The following is an 18,461-nucleotide window of genomic DNA, read 5'->3' as shown; positions in this document are numbered from 1 at the left end:
ATTGGAAACTCAGCTCAGGATGCAGATATACAATCCCTCCTATTTTCTGGACATATATTTTGTCCATACCATCTTTCTGCCACCCAAACCCTAATCTCCTTACGAGTCATCATGTCCCCAGAAGTCCTGTTGCAGTTTCTTCTAGGATGCTTGCCATGTTCTTTGGCCCGTTACTCTATTGCTCCAGTCAATCACAAGTCTGTAGTCTTTGGTGTTGACACGCTACTGCATCTGCCACTGCCTTCTTCAGCTTCCAGCCTGGGTCCTAAGTCATCTGAGATGGAAGCCACTCTACCCGGCAGTCCACAGACAGACCAGAACATTGTAAATGAGCTTCATTCTGCATGTCCGTTCTGGGGGTTGGAAGAGATGCTTTCTCTTAACCACACTGTGCTGCACACAGGAGGAACTGGGGCCAAGGCCGAGTACCAACATGACAGATTTCCTACTATCATTTGCAGTGGCTTTTTGATTGGTGATCATGACACTTATTTGCTTTGCTCTTAGACTGGTTTCCAGTACTGCTGTGGTTAGTCTGTGGTTATTTGATATTTCCACGGGAAGACATGGCCTGATGCTCCTTGCTTCGATGTCTGATGCTGTCACTCCCCATTACACACACAGCCTATTGAGATTTCTGTTCTCAGTATTGTGTGCTACTAGTCATTTGTAATGGGTGTAAATTTAGATATCATGTCCCCACTACCCATTTCACTTCTGTTTATCTCTTTCCTCCAGTATAAGCATGGAGGACCTATCATCGCCGTGCAAGTGGAGAATGAATACGGTTCCTATAACAAAGACCGTGCATACATGCCTTACATCAAGAAGGTAAGAGTCACTACACTCATGGCTTCGCATTTCTTCCTCTGGACTCTATTATAGATTGTGACACGTTGCCCTAGTACTTTTCTCTAATTAATACACCATGTCTTCCAACACCACTCATTAATTAGTGAGATGTTCTTCATGGCTCATCTCAGCCGACCTGCCACTCACTTATCCTTTATCGATTGGGTTTATCGTGCTAGCTACAGTGTACATCCAGTATGCAGGGACTAAGAAGAAAGGAATTACCTTAATTAAATGGAGGTGAGCAAATCTTTGTGGGCTGTCGGCCTCGTCCTAGCATAAAGCCAGATTTGTGGTTGCTCATTGACTTTATTGAGGAAATGGAAAAGCAAAACAAATAACAACGACCATCTACATATGGCACTCATTATAAGAATTTCTGGGGTGGTGCGCAGACATCAAATCATGGAGTGAGTAAACCACAGATTCACTTGGGATGACAGACGGAGAAGATGGTGGGGTGACAGCAAAGACAGGCCTGGCACATTCACGTCTGTTTCTGGTTTTGTGTTTTCACTTGAGGCTTTGAACAAATACCCCAGTTTTCCTAAGCCCCCTTTTCTCTTACACTAAGCAGGCTTCAAGGAGTGCCTGCGTCTTTTGAATCATGTAAAGTCAGGTGGCCTGGCACTGCTGTAGGTATACAATAAATTATCAATGAATGACTCTGATAGTCATTGGCATTGGCTTCAGTGTACCCTGGAGAGCTGGCCATGGTGTGACTGGGAAGTAGGAAATGGACTGTGGATCTGTATGACTAAAGGCCTATGACTTTGGCTCAGGTGCTCTGGACAGCAGGTGTCTACTGCTTTTAGCCCCAGTTTAACTTTCCATCTAGAAATCACTTTTCTTTTGTACAGACTGGAGACTGAAACTCAGGTGTTCCAACCTCTAGTGTCAGACTCCCTGCCCCCTCCTTCTTACTTGAGGAGAGCTCTCAGCAGGGTACCAGCTGTCTAGGAAGGGTGGCATTCCTCCAGCTGGAAAGGGGCAGTCAGTCCTTGTCCACATTCTGGATCGAGCACGTGTCTAATTTCCTTGTTTTGAGTCGCCTAGAAAAAGCCAGGCCTAGACTCCAGAGCTTCTCTTGCTGCAGGCCTCCCTCTGTCAGACTCCCTGGGGTACGGGCGCCTCTCCAGCAGTTGTTTACCAATGATGCAGCTGCAGACAAGAGCTCTGAGGAGCATCAGGAGTAGAGAGTAACTCCCTTGGGGATCTTGTCTATACAGCCTTACTTCCCTGGTGCCCAGAGCTCAGCCTGTGGAGGCTCTTGGGAACGATCCTTTCCTGAACTGCTATGCAACTTCTCCTGGGCATGTCAGCAAGATGTGCAGCCTGCTGGCCTTGAATGACCTTGGGCATGGTCTCCCTCAACTTTCTGAGCCCTACTCTCAGCAAGTGCAAAATGGACACAAAATTGCCCTTTCCTAAGGCTTCTGTGGGAGGGTGTGAGCTCTGTGCTTGGCAGGTGGCTAGCACTTAGGAAATAGAAATTGGCCTTTAAAGGGGAAAAAAAATAATGTCTGTAAAATTTAAGGGTATAGAACATTTAATGTTCTGTGTCAGCGAGTAACTAGTCAGGTAGTTGAAGGAGTTTGGGTCAGGGCTTTTAATAGAGACCTCACCAATATTCCTCATGGATTAAATGCCCCAGTCCCTGCCATCCCTGAGTCTTGAAGCCTTTTTTGTTCTGTCCTCACAGCACATGGGATCTGGCATTTATTGTTACATGTTACCCTTTGGTTTCCAGAGGAATTCCATTGAAATAAATAGTCTTGTCATTGTAAAACCACCTTTGTAGAATGGTTTGAGTCCAGAGTCCCAGGGTGGAGCACATGCGGGTGGACATGTTTTGAGTTCACCTCTTGCATGACCTCTGTAACTGATCATCCTTCACTCAGCCTCTGACGCGTTGTTTGTGCTGTTCACATGTTGGCTATGAAGAGTGAAGGAGACAGTCCAAGTGCTTAGCATCATGGCTAATGTTCTCATGCTATCAGCTATTCCGAGTGGCAGCAATCCTCCTGCTCCGCCAGCAGTGGGCTTTATGCCCTCCAAGAAGTGCTTCCAGTTCTTCTGGCCATGGGCAGTACTCCACAGGCATGGCCCTGAGGTGTGCTCTCGCCATTAATCAAGCTCATACTGGCTCAGAGTGCAGAAGAGACTGGCTGCTTGTTCATGCTGTGGATGAAAGGGAAAGTATAGTGTTCTCCTGGCGAGACCTGACCTTCTCGATGGAGTTCCTTAGTCAATCGCATGGCATCTACCCTCCCTGAGCCAGCCTCGGAATAAGCTTATGTGTAGCCTCAAACTGATCAGCCCTACAGAAGTGACCAAGGCCTGCCAGATCTCAGCAGGCTTGTCCTCTGTCACACTTGGAAAGCAAGCAGTTATTGGAACTTGGTTGAATATCATGGGTGTAGATAACATGCAGAGTACTTTGACTAGATTTTTCTCTCTTGCTCTGTAGACAAACTCGGCTTTGGCAGTGACCCTGCAGGAACTCCGAGCCATGAGAACAGGTTATAACTTGTCTTTTATCCCCCAAACAGGCTTTGGAAGACAGAGGCATCATTGAGATGCTCCTGACCTCGGACAACAAAGATGGCCTGGAAAAGGGAGTCGTTGATGGAGGTACCTGGAGGAGGCTGCCTGCTTACAACTCCCTGGGCTGAGATGTAAACAGCGGTTTCTTTGGTGCCTGTGTTGTATAGCAAGGGGATTGGCCCTCTGGGTTGTAGGCGTAATAGGGTGCACGGCATCCCCATGGCCCTTTTCTTTTTAGCAAATGCCTTATCAGCCAGTTTATTGGAAAATTGCAGCTCCATTTCCCTTCAAGTGCACCAAACCTTGCGGTTTTTCTGAGCCCTGTCCAGCCGGACACAGCAGCCACTGGGCACATCCTTTTGCTTTTACCTTTTTTTAAAATTTAAATTTAATGCTTTTAAACGTATTTACTTTACATCTCACTCACTGCCCCCCTCCTGGTCACCCCTCCCACAATCCTTCCCTGTCCTCCCTCTCCTTCTCCTCTGGGCAGCCCCCCCCCCCCAAACCCCCCATCTTGGCACTTCAAGTCTCTTCTAGGCTAGGTGCTTCCTGCCTTTAAAATATATCCGGAAATTGGATGTGGTTCGCTACCTTACTGTTACCATCTTTCCCACCTGCGAGGCTGCAGTGTTCCCACCGACTTCTCTCTTCACTGACCCCTCCAGCAGCATTTTCTCAATGCAGCAATCTCTGCCCGCCATTGAGAATGTAACCCTGGCGTTGGGCTGGGGCACACGCCAACCTAGCGCTAGGGAAGGGTGTCAGGAGGGCTGTGAGTTTGAGGCCAGCCTGGGTTACATAGTTCCAGGCCAGCCAAGACTACATAGCAACGCCGTGTGCCTAACAGTTAAGGGAACAGCCTAGATCATCTTGATCTACTGCTTGGCTTCCCTTGCTCCATTGAGACAAGAGAGATGCACACACTCTGAGAAAGGCCACACTGGCTCCTCACACAGCAGCAACCCCTGCACGCCCCTTCACTCTTCCCTCCCACAGGCACCCCCCCACCCCTGCCTGCTCCCATAGCCCTACACATGACCCCGAGTACTCCCTGGCAGCATGCCTCAGTCTCCACACACACGTGACCGACTGAGTTCCCCTCCAGGTGCCTCCTGTTTCCCACTCTGTTCCACCCTCCTGGCTCCCATTCCTCAAGTACATGGAATGCCCTGGGATTCGGTGACTCTGTACGCCTTTAGGGAGTCTGCACTGGCTTCCTCTCTGGTGGTCCTTGCAGTGAGGCTTTCTCTGAACACCCTGCTAGAATATCCTTGAAAGGCTCAGCCCACTCTTCTGGCTCCATTTTCCCTTTTAACCTATGGAATGGCTCATTTCATTGACCGCTCTATCTCACAGCAGCAGTGAGCTGCATGGGCCTTGGGCTGTCTCAGATGGCCTGTGCTTGAACGTGCGCTCATCTGCAGCTGGCGCCCAGGGAGACTGAGCCCTCCTGTAAGTCCCACTGTGAGTCTTTCTGGGGGCCATGCTTCTCTGACAGCACCTCCTTGTGTCTGATTTGTTTGTTTTGTGTTTCCTTCTCTAGACTGACCTGTTCATAGATGGGGCTTTTATCTTGATATCCCTTTCACAGTATGTGGCTTGGTTACCTCTGGGAATGACTTGATGGGTAGATGGAGAGGAGAAGGCTCTTATTTACAGCAAGCAGAGTACATGAAAAGACATTGGTTCTCCTTGGAGGTGACAAAGATCAGTAGTGATTCCTGTTATTTCCACAAGGTGGCAGCGTCTACTTATGTTTATTACCAAGGCCCAGATGAAGGGACTATGTGGCATGAGGCAGTCTACAAAGGCCTTAGAAGATGCTCTGTCCCTTTGCACCTGTCCTCCCCTGAAGGCTCAAATCCTTGGGCCACTGAGGCCACTGCTGCCTAAAATGATGTGTTTTTTTTTTTTAATTTAAAAAGTTAAAACATTCACTCACATGGCCTATCAGTACAATAATAATAATAATACGTATCAAGAAATACACCTTCCTCCTCATCCAGAGCCCCAGAAACAGCTACCTCAAACTGTAACCTTTTCCTCCAGCTCAAACCTCCCTGTTTGTATATACAAGTTGTACATGCAGCTCAACCTTCTATTGTTTTAGGAGTCTGAAGCTGCCTTCTGGTGCTGATGGGCATGGTTGGGATTCCCCTGGTCACACACACCTTCCCTGTCTCGCTAGTACAGTTCAGTGCTGATGTGCACTTTGGCTGCAGGCCTACTGGGTGGGGCGTGCTGCTGTGCAGCATGAGAATCAGGCAGCCAGTCTCACCTTGAGTAGATGAATGATCCCATCTGATTTTCTTGTCATCTCAGGTACCCCCCCACCCCCCACTCCCCACCCCCAAATCCCCATCCCTGACTTCTCTTTTCTTGCTTTGTCCTGTCTGTTCTCAAACTCATGACCCCTTTGCCCTGGTCCCCAGAGTGATGGCATGCTGGGACTCTGAGCATGTACCATACAGGGAGCCCATCCTCACTTCTGTCCCCAGCCTTATCTCTCCCCCTCTCTCTTAGCAAATCTCATAACAGAGGCCTCCCAAGCTCCCATCCTGTGCCTCCTTTGTTTCTAAACACCTCATCTGTTTCTTTTATTAGTTCTGCTTGCCCCGACTTCCTGTTACTATTCTTTCCAGTGTTTGAAGGGAGATGGAGCTCTGAAGATTGGTAGAGGAGGTGAACAGGCACCCTTCCCTGTGGCGATAATGGAGCTATGAGAATTGTTAATATAAGGAAACTCACATCAGTGTCTAGAAATGCCATTTTTACTGCCTCAGGCTTCTTGCACAGATGTTGGAGGAACAGATTGTGCACCTCCCCCCGACCCCGTGTTCATGGATTCCCTCCATCTTTCCCTCTACTTCTCACCTCTATGCTCCTAGAGGATTGTTTTCTGAGAGCATGTGAACCACACTGAAGGAATGGGCTCTGGGGCAAAGGAAGCTTGACAGCAGGGCTGGGAGGATGCCTGTGGATGGAGGGGGCCCCCTTCAGAGTGGAGGAAGGACTTACTTGGGATCTGGTAGAAAGCACCAAATCTACCCTGCTGGCCCCTGCTGGCCCTGATGGATTTCACTTCCCCAGGGTTCCCTCAGCACGCTGCCTTTGCTCACACCTCTTCTGCATCTTACTTCTTAGCTCTTGAATTTGATGAGGTGTCAGGATGACATGACAGCTGTCTGTGTTCAGCTAGCTCTGTGCATTGGGTTGGCTTTGAGCTGCAGGGTCTTCCCCTGTGGGTTCCCGTAGGACAGTGACATCATAGGCTCGGTGTGAAGGAGCCTGAGTTTGCAACCCTACTCTGCCACTCACCGATTGAGGACCATGAGGGAAGTTTCAGAGCCTTAGCTTTGTTTTCTTCACTGGTGAGCATGGCCTGCGATCCCAGGTAATAGCTGGGGCTGGCCATCCTGCCTTAGTTGCTCTTAAGCTCATTCATCTGACACTGGCCATTCAAGTGGACAGTGAGCAGGCAAGGGTCCTTGGAATCAAGTTCTGTAGCTGGCTGTGGCTGTGGCAGGGTCATGGCCATCAGCCATCAGTAGCATTTTTCTTGAGCATGTATTTTACTTATGAGAAACTGTCTGAAATACGGTTAAAATTTTAAAATAAATACATTATGGGACAGTAGACAGTGAGTCCTTACCAGGAACTGTGATGTGAGCCTTCATTGACACCATTGTTGCTATTGGTGTACAAAGGCTTTGCCTTTGCACTGGGGGTACAGTGTAGAGATCAGGCGCTGGTTCCCATGACCATAGTTCAGATAAGACTTTCCTTTGACTGCAAAAATCACAACCAGTAAAAATCAGATGTTGAGTTTCTGGCTTTGACCTGTGTTGAATGGTGGAGTTTCTAAGAATAACAATATAGGCAAGTCTTTTGGCATCACCGGAGCTAATTTTTAATGGGAGGTGGGAAAGAATGTCTACACTAGCTGGGTTCTTTTTTTTTTTTTTTTTTTATGCTGTTGGATTGAAGGTTTGGGTAATCCGGAAATTCTTTGGGACTCCAAGACTATGGTTTGTTTTTCCTTTTCCGCTGCCTTCCTAGTGCTGGCCACCATCAACTTACAGTCGCAACAGGAGCTGATGGCACTAAACACTGTTCTCTTATCTATACAGGTAGGTCTGGCCCAGGGGATGCTGGGATATTCTAACTTGAGGAGAGGGATTCCCTATGCCTGAATTGTGCCAAGAGAGCTGTGATGGTGGAGAGGATTCTTAGCAATCTCAGTCGCTTGGTTCATCCACAGTGCTTCACGGACGGGAGAGAAGCAGCTTAGAAACCCTGCTCTAAAGTTTGCTGTGTAGACTAACACCATCCAAGTGTGTTGCGCTCTTTTGGGAAGGGCACCTTTTGAAGCTTTTAGCTTTTATGGACTCTATAAGCCCCAGAATTTCTTTGACATATTGAGAGGGAAAAACCTCTCCATTGTGTACTGCAGAAGGCATTCGGCCTTACCCTTTAAGGCTTCATTGGCATTGGACATGTTTCTGTTATCCATAAGACAGGGGGTCTGGTTGGTTCCAGGTCAGTAAATGAGAGAGGTTTCTGGTTATATTTCACCTTCTTCAGACTGATGGTTGCACACAGTCCTATGCCAGCTGATGTCTCTGTTTGTGTGGCCCACTAAACAGACAGATGGGATTGAGGCTGAGCTATAGCTTATGTGCAGAACAGATAGCTCATCTCAGCCAGGCTTACCAAAAGGTGTGAATGTCCCCAGGTTGCCTCCACCAATTGTGTATCTGCTATGGTCCTCAGCCTAAAGGGGAAACTGATAGAGTCTATTGACACTGGATATATGCCTGTGGGGATACTGGGCCAATAGTGTGGGATTACTTGTGGTCCACTGAGTAGACTGTTTGCTCTAGCTGTTGGCCTTTCAAAGTAGGGACGATATCCTCATGTACACTCAAAGTCATTGGGACAGGTAGTACCCTGCAAGGTGAGGATGTGTGTATATTTTGTCTACTCCTGCAGTGTAGATGGTGGCCAGAAAGGTGGGAAGGCTCCTAGGAGGAGGGCAGGTCTGGTCTCTGGTAGTCTCCCCAGAGGGAGGGATCATGCATATAAATTGTGTGTTGAGGTGGAACCCTTTCTTCTCATCGTCTTTCGTCCAGTATTGTCCTAGGTCTATACTCTGTCTCTAGAGGTGTCTGGTCTGTCTTACCTCATGACTGATCATAGGACCTCCATCCTGTGGTGTCTGGAATCTACTTGGGATGAGAGGCTCATGATATATGGCCTCAGAGTGGCTCAGTAGAGTTGCAGTTGAGCACTGCCAAGGGAAGTACAGATTCTGGGAGCTGTTCGGTCCCCACTTGGCCACTCTACTGTGACCCTGTGGAGACACTGCTTGGCTCCTCGGTGTTTAAGTTTGCCTTTAGGGGTGTAGGTATAATGAGAACTTTGTCTTGCATAAGGTAATATTTGAAAAGCACCTCACCATACTGGAGATGGAAAGGGTGTCTGCTGCTGATCTCTAGACAACTTGCCATGCCAGTGCTGTTAGGCTGGCTGTCACCAGTAGAATGGCACTGCTGAAGTACTTTCTTGTATAGTCTGTGACATCTGCCCTTTCTTAAAGAACTGGTTTTGTCTGAAGGGCTTCATTGAATGGACACTATAGATCCTAGCACTGTACTTTGGGGTATTGATTAGTCCTTAAATATATGCTCAGCGAGGAAGATCACTCATGCGTAATTCCTGTATACCAGAAATTTATATGCAACCTTTCATCCAGTTTTCCTAGTGAGCATGAGTGCTAGCTACTGTTACTGAGATAGACAGGAAATGGATAAAGTACCCAGAAGATGCTCAATTTGGTTTTGGTTGTACCACATTCTGTAGGAAGACAAGTTGGTCCTTGCTGGACCTTCATCACCTGCTCCCCACACCACAGAAGCTCTTAAGCAGAGAAGCTCACTGATGGCCCTGGAGGTTCTGGGACTTAGTATGTAGATTCTGCTTCTCCCTTTTGGGTGACTAGATATGTGTATAGTATGGCATACTTTGGGATGTAAAGAAAAACAAAGCTGCCAGCTTGCTAAAAATACCTTGAGGCTATGTTAGCTTTTCCTCAGGGATAGTTGGTACTTTTATGCCATGAACCACTAAGTATACCCCCTCTCTGGAACATGTTCTGTTATGCTTTATGGAGTTTCAAATGCCAGGGAAGCCCTGAGAGAGGATATTTAGTCAGCTGTCTCTGAATAAATAAGGAATGCTTCCTGGCTCAGAGCCTAAAATCTTAGCAGATGAGGCTTTTTACACAGCCCAGGTGTTTACAGCTTTTGCAAACATGGTGGAGTCAAACAGTCCCAGAATGATCCCTGTATACTTGGAGAAAGCAGATGTCACCTCAGTAGTCTGAAGTAATAATTAAGACTTGTTCAGTATCCGAGGCAAGGTGAGAATCCAGAGTGCAGCTGTAGAGCTTGCACCATGAGTAGCTAGCTGCTCTGCTCGGATCTGAATTTCTGGTTTAGTTTTGTAAACTGTTGGTTGTTTAAGCCAAACTTAAGGAAACCCTGAAGCTTGCTGACTTCCACATACAGAGAAGTAGTAACTTTGGTCTGTCTGTGTCCATGGCATGACTCTCAGATGTACTCATCCAGAATAGGACATTCTTCTTCCCTGGTTGGCAAAGGTTGTCTTGAGCCAGAATGCAACGCAGCCCGTGTAGGAAAGGGCACCAAGTCAGGGGATGAGTTCTAATGAAAGCTTGGTTTGAGCAGATACTTAAGTTTTCTTGTGAGTATCTGTCATATGCACCATCAAAAGCACATTAAACATCAACTCTGGCAGCCTCTTCCCTGTTATACCAGCAGATGGTGAGGCCACACGTGGTGGTGGCGGAATGATCCGTGCCGTGCACCTATCAGCCTCTCAGGCAAGGGGTAGACAGCCACGGAGGACAGAGATACGGGGTTCTGTTTGATCAGCCTGCCTGCCTAATTCTCATTTTGTGGTACCCAGGGGATTCAACCCAAGATGGTGATGGAGTACTGGACAGGGTGGTTTGACTCGTGGGGTGGCTCCCACAATATCTTGGATTCCTCTGGTAAGTGTTTTACTTTGCTTAAGCCTAGTATGTATGTTGATACTTTGTAGGGATGTGTTCTGCCTTCCCCGGCATTGCGTATGGAGTTGTAGCATGCTGAGATCCCAGGATCATTCGTATTCAGATTCAGCTCTTGGTATTTCAGAGACTTGACACTTGAAATAACAATAGGGCTTTCCTCATTGCTTTTTCTGTGTTTTCGTGAGTAGAAAAGTAACACATGCGTATTGTAGATATTTAGGAAATGTAGGAAAGTTTAAAGAAGAAATAAAAGTCCCTGAGTCCAGAACAAGAATGCTGATATATTTAACAGCACAGGCAGCAATTAGTGTATCTCCATCCATGTACATAGAGACAGAGCTAGAAACAGGTTGATCAGATCTTCACACACACACACACACACACACACACACACACACACACCCACCCACCCACCCTCCTATACTATTGAACATAGGTATGCTTGGTTTGAAGAGCACCATTGTATTGATGACTAAACCATTTAGTGACCCCGTTCCTTACTGATTGCTTAATTTTGGCTTTGGTTAACTAAATACCACTTAAACAATCATCCTTGAAGTTTGTTGGGATATATTTTCTTATGATAAAGAATAAATTGCTGCATCAATACAGCTTTAATATATGTATTTACCACTGTCCTTCAGAAAGACTGTAGCAGCATACTGGTAATTGTGAAATGAGAATACTCATTTCCTGCAGACTCATCAGTACCAAGTATTAAAATAATTTTTTAAAAATTGCCAATTCACTAGGTCAGAATTAAGTTTGCATTTATTAGATATATCACTCAAATATATATTAATTTAACTTTATTTTTATTATCTGATACTCTCTTTGCATTTTGTTGATTTCTTTTGAGTTAAGGGAGGAATTGGGACACAGGCAGAATTGTTGTGTAATGAGGTCCCAGCCTTGCTGCATTTCCTTTGGACAGAATAGCCACTAGGAAACATGCTACCTGGTAGAGTGGAAACAGATTGTCTGTTTCCATTGGCTACAGATTGTCCAGAGAAAGCTGAATGACCCAGTGATGAGTGACCAATGGGGACTGGGAACAAGGGGCCTGGTGAGAGTTTCCTCAGGCTTTGGCTCACTGTACATGTTTCTTCTCCCTGCTCTCTCCTTGAAGAAGTCCTGCAAACAGTGTCTGCCATCATCAAAGACGGCTCCTCCATCAACCTGTACATGTTCCATGGAGGCACAAATTTTGGCTTCATAAATGGAGCCATGCATTTTAATGACTACAAGGCTGATGTTACCAGCTATGGCAAGTATCCTCAGTGATTCTCCATGGTCCTGTCCAGTGTCTGTAGGGCTGGCACTTCTGATGGAGAATCCTTTAGAGGCAATTTCTCTGTCCTTTCATGTCTTTAGCTACATAATATCCAGGGAAGATAGAGACTTTGGCTGACTGTCACCTCTAAATTTCTGGAGTGATAGGTGCCTGTGAACAGCTTGTTCTGATGAGAGAGCTGTTTGGAGGAGCAAGGGAGGGGCGGTAAGTCTAGAGTGGGGAGATGGAGTTAGAATCCCCTCTCTCAGAGGGGCGGTAAGTCTAGAGTGGGGGATGGAGATAGACTCCCCTCTCTCAGACCCTTGGGAAGGTGTGATCTTGAGCCTCTGACTGAGAGTTCTCAGGGAGTAGAAGAGATGTTCCATCATATGTACTTGCAGTCAAAAATAGAGCATCATGCTGTGCTCATGTATACTTTGGTAGTAATTAGTACCTTAACTTGACTGAATGGATCATACTAAAGTTGTTTTTCTTCAAAATTACTGATCTGAGAACTCTGTTTCTCCCTTCCAAGTTCTTCCTCCTCCTCTTTTTTCCCCCCACTTTGTACTGTTCTGGGGACAGGAGAACCTGATTGGCCCATGGGTATCTTGCAGACTATGATGCTATACTGACAGAGGCTGGAGACTACACTGCCAAATACACCAAGCTTCGAGAACTCTTTGGAACTGTCTCAGGTACAAACAAGGAACAGATTCAAACATTCACTTGGGCCCATGCTTTTGCTATGAACCCTTGGAGTTTCTGTTGTCTTCCTATCCTACTTCAACTCTAACTAATCCATACTCAAAATTGACCTAGACTACTATGAATGTGTCTCGGCGGTAGAGGTAGAACTCTTGCCTAGCATGCATAAGGCCCTGTGTTCCACATGCCACATTGCCAAAAAAAAAAAAAATAAGTAAATAATAAAACCAATATTCTAGACAAAGAAGGGTTGAGAGATTATTGTCATCCTTTGGTGCCTTTTGTATTTGACTCATGCTAAGCCTATTTATGCCATATAGAAGATAAAAATAAGTTCTGCCCTTGCCCAGACCCCATGCTCTAGAATAATTTAAGCTCTGAGTAGGGCCTGTGGTTGATCTTGGTGCCAAGCTGAAAGGAATTCATGGGACCGTGGGTATGAGGCTGGAAGAGGTAACGATGATTGAGTCTTTAAAGGAGGGCCATGGTTCCTGTTGCAGGTATTCCTCCACCTCCTCCACCTGAGCTTACTGCTAAGATGGTCTATGAGCCAATGAGTCCAGCTCTCTACCTATCACTGTGGGATGCTATCCAGTACATGGATAAGGTAAGTGCTATAGGCTGGGTGTCAGGGATAGCTAGTAAGCAGACAGGACCCAGGAGATATCCCAACGGGGTTCTAGGATGAGCAAAGCCACTCAGTTGCCTTGAGGTCTCTACCAAACCAGAGAACTGAGTGAAGAGAATACATTGGTACTGGCGTGGGAATTGGGAATGACTAGGGTAGCTTTAACCTGGTGTCTCCCCTCAAGCCTCAGGGGTAGGCATTTCCATGGGTCATGGATATGGTGAGGAGCAGAGGAAGGTCTGTGGAGAGGAAGAGGAAACCTGCTATAGTTCATTTTGTTGTGATGCTGGCTTCAGGATTGAGTGACATGATGGTGGCTTCAGGATTCTGCTAGACTGCAGGACTCTAGTGAAATCTCCCCTTTTGTCCTTATTTATGCCTCTGAGAAGTCATTAGTTTAAGCTAGTAAGAAGGTGGAATAGAGAAGAAGAGGTTAGAGCATCCTTGCATCCTGTCCCTGATATCCTTGCTGCTCATGTAAAGACTTAGAATTAGGAGCTTCCTGACTCCTGTGCCTTCTTGTGTCTTCTTGTGTAGCCAGTCACATCTGAGACACCCATCAACATGGAGAACCTGCCAGTAAACAATGGTAATGGGCAGGCCTTTGGGTATGTTCTGTATGAGACCACTATCTTTTCATCTGGTGTCCTCAGTGGCCTCGTGCGTGACAGAGGACAGGTAGGAGCATCTCCTCAGAGCTTGTGGGAATTTGTGGTGACTGGGCATGGCAGTACACATATTATTTTCTGCCTTCAGGATTATCTGTTGGCAGTGTGTAGTTGGCATGATCTTTCCCCCATAACCATGGTGTTCATTTTCCTCCATGCCTGCTAAGCACCTTCATAAGTACTGCCAGCAATATTTGTTTTCTTGTTTAGCAGAGGGCTTTTCCCTCCTGTTGATCATGATTTTCATCTGCTCACTTTGGCAGGTCTTTTTGAATAGAGTATCCATAGGATTCCTGGACTATAAAACAACAAAGATCACTATCCCCTTGACCCAGGTTTGTTATCCTAGGGATGTAGGTGATGGCTAGGAAACTTGGTTGGAGTCAAAGGAGGAAGATCTGGAAGCCAGGAGACTCTTTAATTAAAAACTGGAAAGGGAAGGGCACAGGTAGCTTTGTGACCAGTTGGGGGCTCTCACCTTCATTCTCAGAGCTTGGAGAATAACTGGGAACACAGATTCCCAGGTGTAGCTGACTTATCAAGCGGTGATAACTGGCCACTGTGTTCCTGGCAGGGTTACACCATACTGAGGATCTTGGTGGAGAATCGTGGGCGAGTCAACTATGGAAATAACATTGACAGTCAGCGCAAAGGTGGGTCCTAGTACAGACTAGGAGAAAAGCCGTCGCCACTCTTCAGTCTTGTCTGTCTGCTCGACATCGAGTACATTAGCAGGCCACTGGGGCCCCCCCAGGGAGGTGGTTCATGGAGGCCTATTGCAGGGAGGTGGATCTTGGGGACCCACTGCAAGAGAGGCAATTCATGGAGGCTGATTGAAGGGAGACGGTGCCTGGTTTATCTACATATAAGTCCTGGCTAATGGGGCAGGGAGGTTTGTCCACTTTCCCTTTAGTGATTTAGAACTGTATGGTGCTTGTGCAAGGAACTTCCATAAGCCCTGATATGCCCTCTTCATCGTTCTTTCTGCTGAAATTTACTTAGGTGGGAGTGGGCCTCTCTGCTTTCAGTGTTGTGACTAAGGAGCAAGGAATGGGGATATCTTGGAGTCCGTGGAAGAGTATAGGATCCCTGCCTTCTTGGGTCTCGACACTGAATTTCTGTTCTTCATCTCCCTCAAGAAAACCGAGGGGCTGCTGCTGGGCCCAGGAGGAAGGCAGACATGCAATGAGCAAACTCTATCATGTTGCTACCTGTGCACCACCCAGATGTCTTTAAACCTATCTTTAATCTTAGGTTGAATGGCGAGTTCCTTACTGAGTGACATGGTCTTTTCATCTGAGACCCTTATAATACCATAAAGTTAGGCTCTCTGTTATCACTTAGCCAAATACAGCTTTCCCTGAAAAGAGGCCAGAAACCACATGTCACACACTGATGTCTCAGCTCTGTCACTGTCCTTGGATGAACTGTTCTTCATGACAAATTCTCTGGCTTGACAAATGGTGGTCTTGTCTGTTATGAGCTTGACATCATCCAGGAGGCTTCAGGTCACGTTCAGAGGACCTTTGGCTGCACATGCTTCAGGGAGGACCCTTGCTCCATCTTTCCCGGCACATCCACACATGCCCTGGCTGCCACCGTGTCACCTGTCTCCTAATTTGGGGTTTTCTCATCTTTCTTTGCCCACTCTTCCTAGGTTTAATTGGAAATCTCTATCTGAATAATAAAGCTCTGAAAAACTTCAAAATCTACAGCCTGGATATGACAAAGCAGTTCCTTCAGAGGTAGGTCCTATGAATCTGGTATATGAGGTCATAGCTAATATGTAGCAAGAGCCAGGAATACCCTGGCCTCCCAGAGGCCACAGTGAGGTGTAGGAGCAGCATTGGAACCCATGTTTACAAACTGGGAAGTGCCCATCCTGCTATCTTGCTGCCATCCTATGACCTAGTTGGGAGTGGGTGGTCTTTGAGTCTTGCTAGGGGAAGGAACGTGCCTTAGGAATTAGATGTGGGTCTGGAAGCAGATGTGAGATGGTCCTTCCCTCTTTTTTTTTCTGCTTCCATCCTGTCCTTAGGTTCGACATGGACAACTGGAGTGTCATACCCAAAGAACTGACCTTTCCTGCTTTCTTCCTGGGTGCCTTGTCAGTTGGCATTTACCCTTCTGACACATTTCTGAAGTTGGAGGTTTGTAGGACTCCTTTCCTCACTTGTTCTCTCATTGTCTTAGGGCCCTGAGCCAAGCTGACTTTGATAGAGTTTTCTGTAACACCGGGACCAGAAACCTCCCTGTCTTTCTATATCGCCCCATCTGATAGGGATCCTGGGCCAGAGTGGGCTCTGTGCTGATGCACCTTGTGCTACTCCTCAGTGTGTGGGTTCCTGTGGACAGTCTAAGGTTGATTACCCTGCCTAGCAGGCACAGCAGCGGGGTGCCTTGACCTTATGGATGTCTAATGTTGGTTCACTTTGGTCTCTCAGGAACATGGTCTGTCTCTCACTTTGGGGCTCCCGTGGTAAAGCGAGACCTTCCCTCTTTTATTTGAAGGGCTGGGTGAAGGGGGTTGTATTCGTTAATGGGCACAACCTTGGACGCTACTGGAATGTAGGACCTCAGGAGACTCTCTACCTCCCAGGTGTCTGGCTGGACAAAGGAATCAACAAGGTGGGAATACTTGTAGACTCCCCCCTTTTTCCTGGAAACTCTCTTCCCATCTCTGCTCCCCATGCTATCAAGTTGCTTCTCTGTCCCTAAAATGCTTGACCAGGAAGTAGGAGAGGGTGGGTATTTCAGCTACTCTATTCTTCCCCGTTCCTTAGTGGCATTCACCCCTACTACCTCCTTCCAGCCCCATTCCACTCCCACCCTTCCAATCCTGCTATTCTATACTCTCCCATCTGCCTACAGGGCAGACCTCACAGTCCAGCCCTTGTTCCTCACAGGTTATCATTTTTGAAGAGACAATGTCAGGCTCCATGGTCCAGTCTACTGATATCCCCCACCTGGGCAGGAACCAGTACATTAACTGAACAGAAGTCCCAGCAGCCCCTGCTGTGGTTGGCAGCTTCCTTCCTCTCCTGCAGGAGAATTCATAACTAGCAACCTCAGGGAATGAAGGGCTATAGTCAACTTAGACTATAAAAATCCTAAGCCTGAGAGGACTGAAGAGAAGATGGGGTAGCGCTCTCTGGGATACACTCACAGTGAGATGTCTTCTCTTCTGGTTTTGTGGATGGGCACTTTCTGTTCCTCTGATCTTTCAGGGGAAGCCGTAGGGCCATCTCTGAGGGTGGAGTATGTAGTTATATCACCTTCGAAGAAGGTGCTGGGCCTGGGTGGGTACTGCCCTCTTCTGGAAGTGAAAGCCTCGCTGACCAGCTTGCTGGTTCTAGGTAGGCTTTTTGAACATTCCCAGCAGGGCATAGCAACATCTTAGACAGTCTCTTTGTGCTCCTGAACTTGTGCGTTTGTCATTGTTTGTAGAGCAAAGAGAAAAGGGGATCTAACACGAGTCAACTTTATTTGTTGACTTTGCACCTGACTTTGTTCTGCGAATCTGGAAGAAACATGTCTTTTCCTTTTCAGGCTGTCTCTTCTTACATGAATCAGTTGGTAAACAGAGCCTAAGAGAAAAAGGCGTGTTCAGTACTTATCTCCCATGTTAAGAGGTTGGCATTTCAGCAGAAACCACCTCACACCCATGCTCTCAGGAAGAGAATGGCAGAAGGCCCAGCTAGGTAGTACTGGGCAGCTGCACCCCACTGCAGTTGGATCTGGCGTTAGCTACAGCCCACAGGTCTAGCACTGTCTTGTTTCTAGCTCAGTGATTCTTTGAATACTCTCCTTCCCCTTCCTGACCAAACCGCAGGGCAGAGGAAAGGCAGCAGGGTGGAGGAAAGGCCACGCTGTCTTAGTCCAGACTGAAGGTTCTTGTTCAAGGGATCAAGTGCAATGGTTTGGCTTGGGCTTGTCATTCTAAATTGCAATACATTTGAAGCAAACCTTCTTTGTGGATGTCTCAAGCTTGTCTGCGCCACTCTCAGCCATGGGAGGTGACCCTTAAGGATCTAGATACTGATGGTACCCAGCTGGCAAGTGGCACAGACCACTGGCTTCTTACCACTTTTCCTGATTTCAATTCTCCTTGGCATGTCATTGCATTCAGAGCAGTCCAATCTCATGCTGGTAGTTAAGAATAAGAACTTTCTAGAAAGCGAAACCAGAACATATCATTGAGCTATAGAAGATAGTTTTGCTTCATAAATTACAGCTGAAATGTACTGCTCCAAGTAATAGTGCCCACACAGAAGCCCAGTGAAGATGGGCTAGGCAAGAACAGGCCAACGGAGAGGCTTACAGACTGACAGGGTGGCTCCCTGAGTAAGGCCAAGACTACTGTAGTCAGGGCTACTACAGCCACTGAGCTAAGCGCCCAGCTAACTTACTTGTGAGTGGTCATAGGGGCACAACCCATGTCCCACTGGGTCTGAGAAATTGAGGTTGTGTCTGTCTGTCTGTCTGTCTGTCTGTCTTTTTCTCGATGTCTCTAAGATGGGGTCATATTATAATAATCCAGTCTGGCCTTGATCTTCTGGTTCTCTTGCCTTAGCTTCCCAACTTCTGAGATTACAGGCTTGTAGCATCATGCCCAACTCAAAGGAACCTTTTTTAAAAAGCCTTTTATTTGTCTTAAAAATTTAAAATAAAATCACTTGATAATTA

At 47.0% G+C, this 18,461-nt stretch overlaps 1 protein-coding gene across 8 annotated transcripts in view; it reads left to right on the top strand.

Moving 5' to 3' along the window:
* The window catches only part of Glb1l2 (galactosidase, beta 1-like 2), a 43,430-nt gene extending 24,969 nt beyond the window's left edge, over nt 1-18,461 (top strand). For all 8 annotated transcript variants that reach the window (XM_006510297.4, NM_001310768.1, NM_153803.2 and 5 more), the window contains 14 exons: nt 739-831; nt 3,405-3,486; nt 7,462-7,532; nt 10,393-10,477; nt 11,628-11,765; nt 12,389-12,469; nt 12,980-13,086; nt 13,645-13,785; nt 14,039-14,110; nt 14,350-14,428; nt 15,433-15,520; nt 15,814-15,925; nt 16,287-16,403; nt 16,682-18,461. In XM_006510297.4, the coding sequence (XP_006510360.1) occupies nt 739-831; nt 3,405-3,486; nt 7,462-7,532; nt 10,393-10,477; nt 11,628-11,765; nt 12,389-12,469; nt 12,980-13,086; nt 13,645-13,785; nt 14,039-14,110; nt 14,350-14,428; nt 15,433-15,520; nt 15,814-15,925; nt 16,287-16,403; nt 16,682-16,768 (1,353 nt within the window). In that variant the 3' untranslated portion in view covers nt 16,769-18,461. The remainder of the gene's footprint in view (nt 1-738; nt 832-3,404; nt 3,487-7,461; nt 7,533-10,392; nt 10,478-11,627; nt 11,766-12,388; nt 12,470-12,979; nt 13,087-13,644; nt 13,786-14,038; nt 14,111-14,349; nt 14,429-15,432; nt 15,521-15,813; nt 15,926-16,286; nt 16,404-16,681) is intronic.

Source organism: Mus musculus, chromosome 9 (genome assembly GCF_000001635.26).
Source record: "Mus musculus strain C57BL/6J chromosome 9, GRCm38.p6 C57BL/6J".
Classification (NCBI taxonomy): domain Eukaryota; kingdom Metazoa; phylum Chordata; class Mammalia; order Rodentia; family Muridae; genus Mus; species Mus musculus.
The sequence above is the reverse complement of the archived record's forward strand: the minus strand, read 5'-3'. Positions and strand labels throughout refer to the sequence as shown.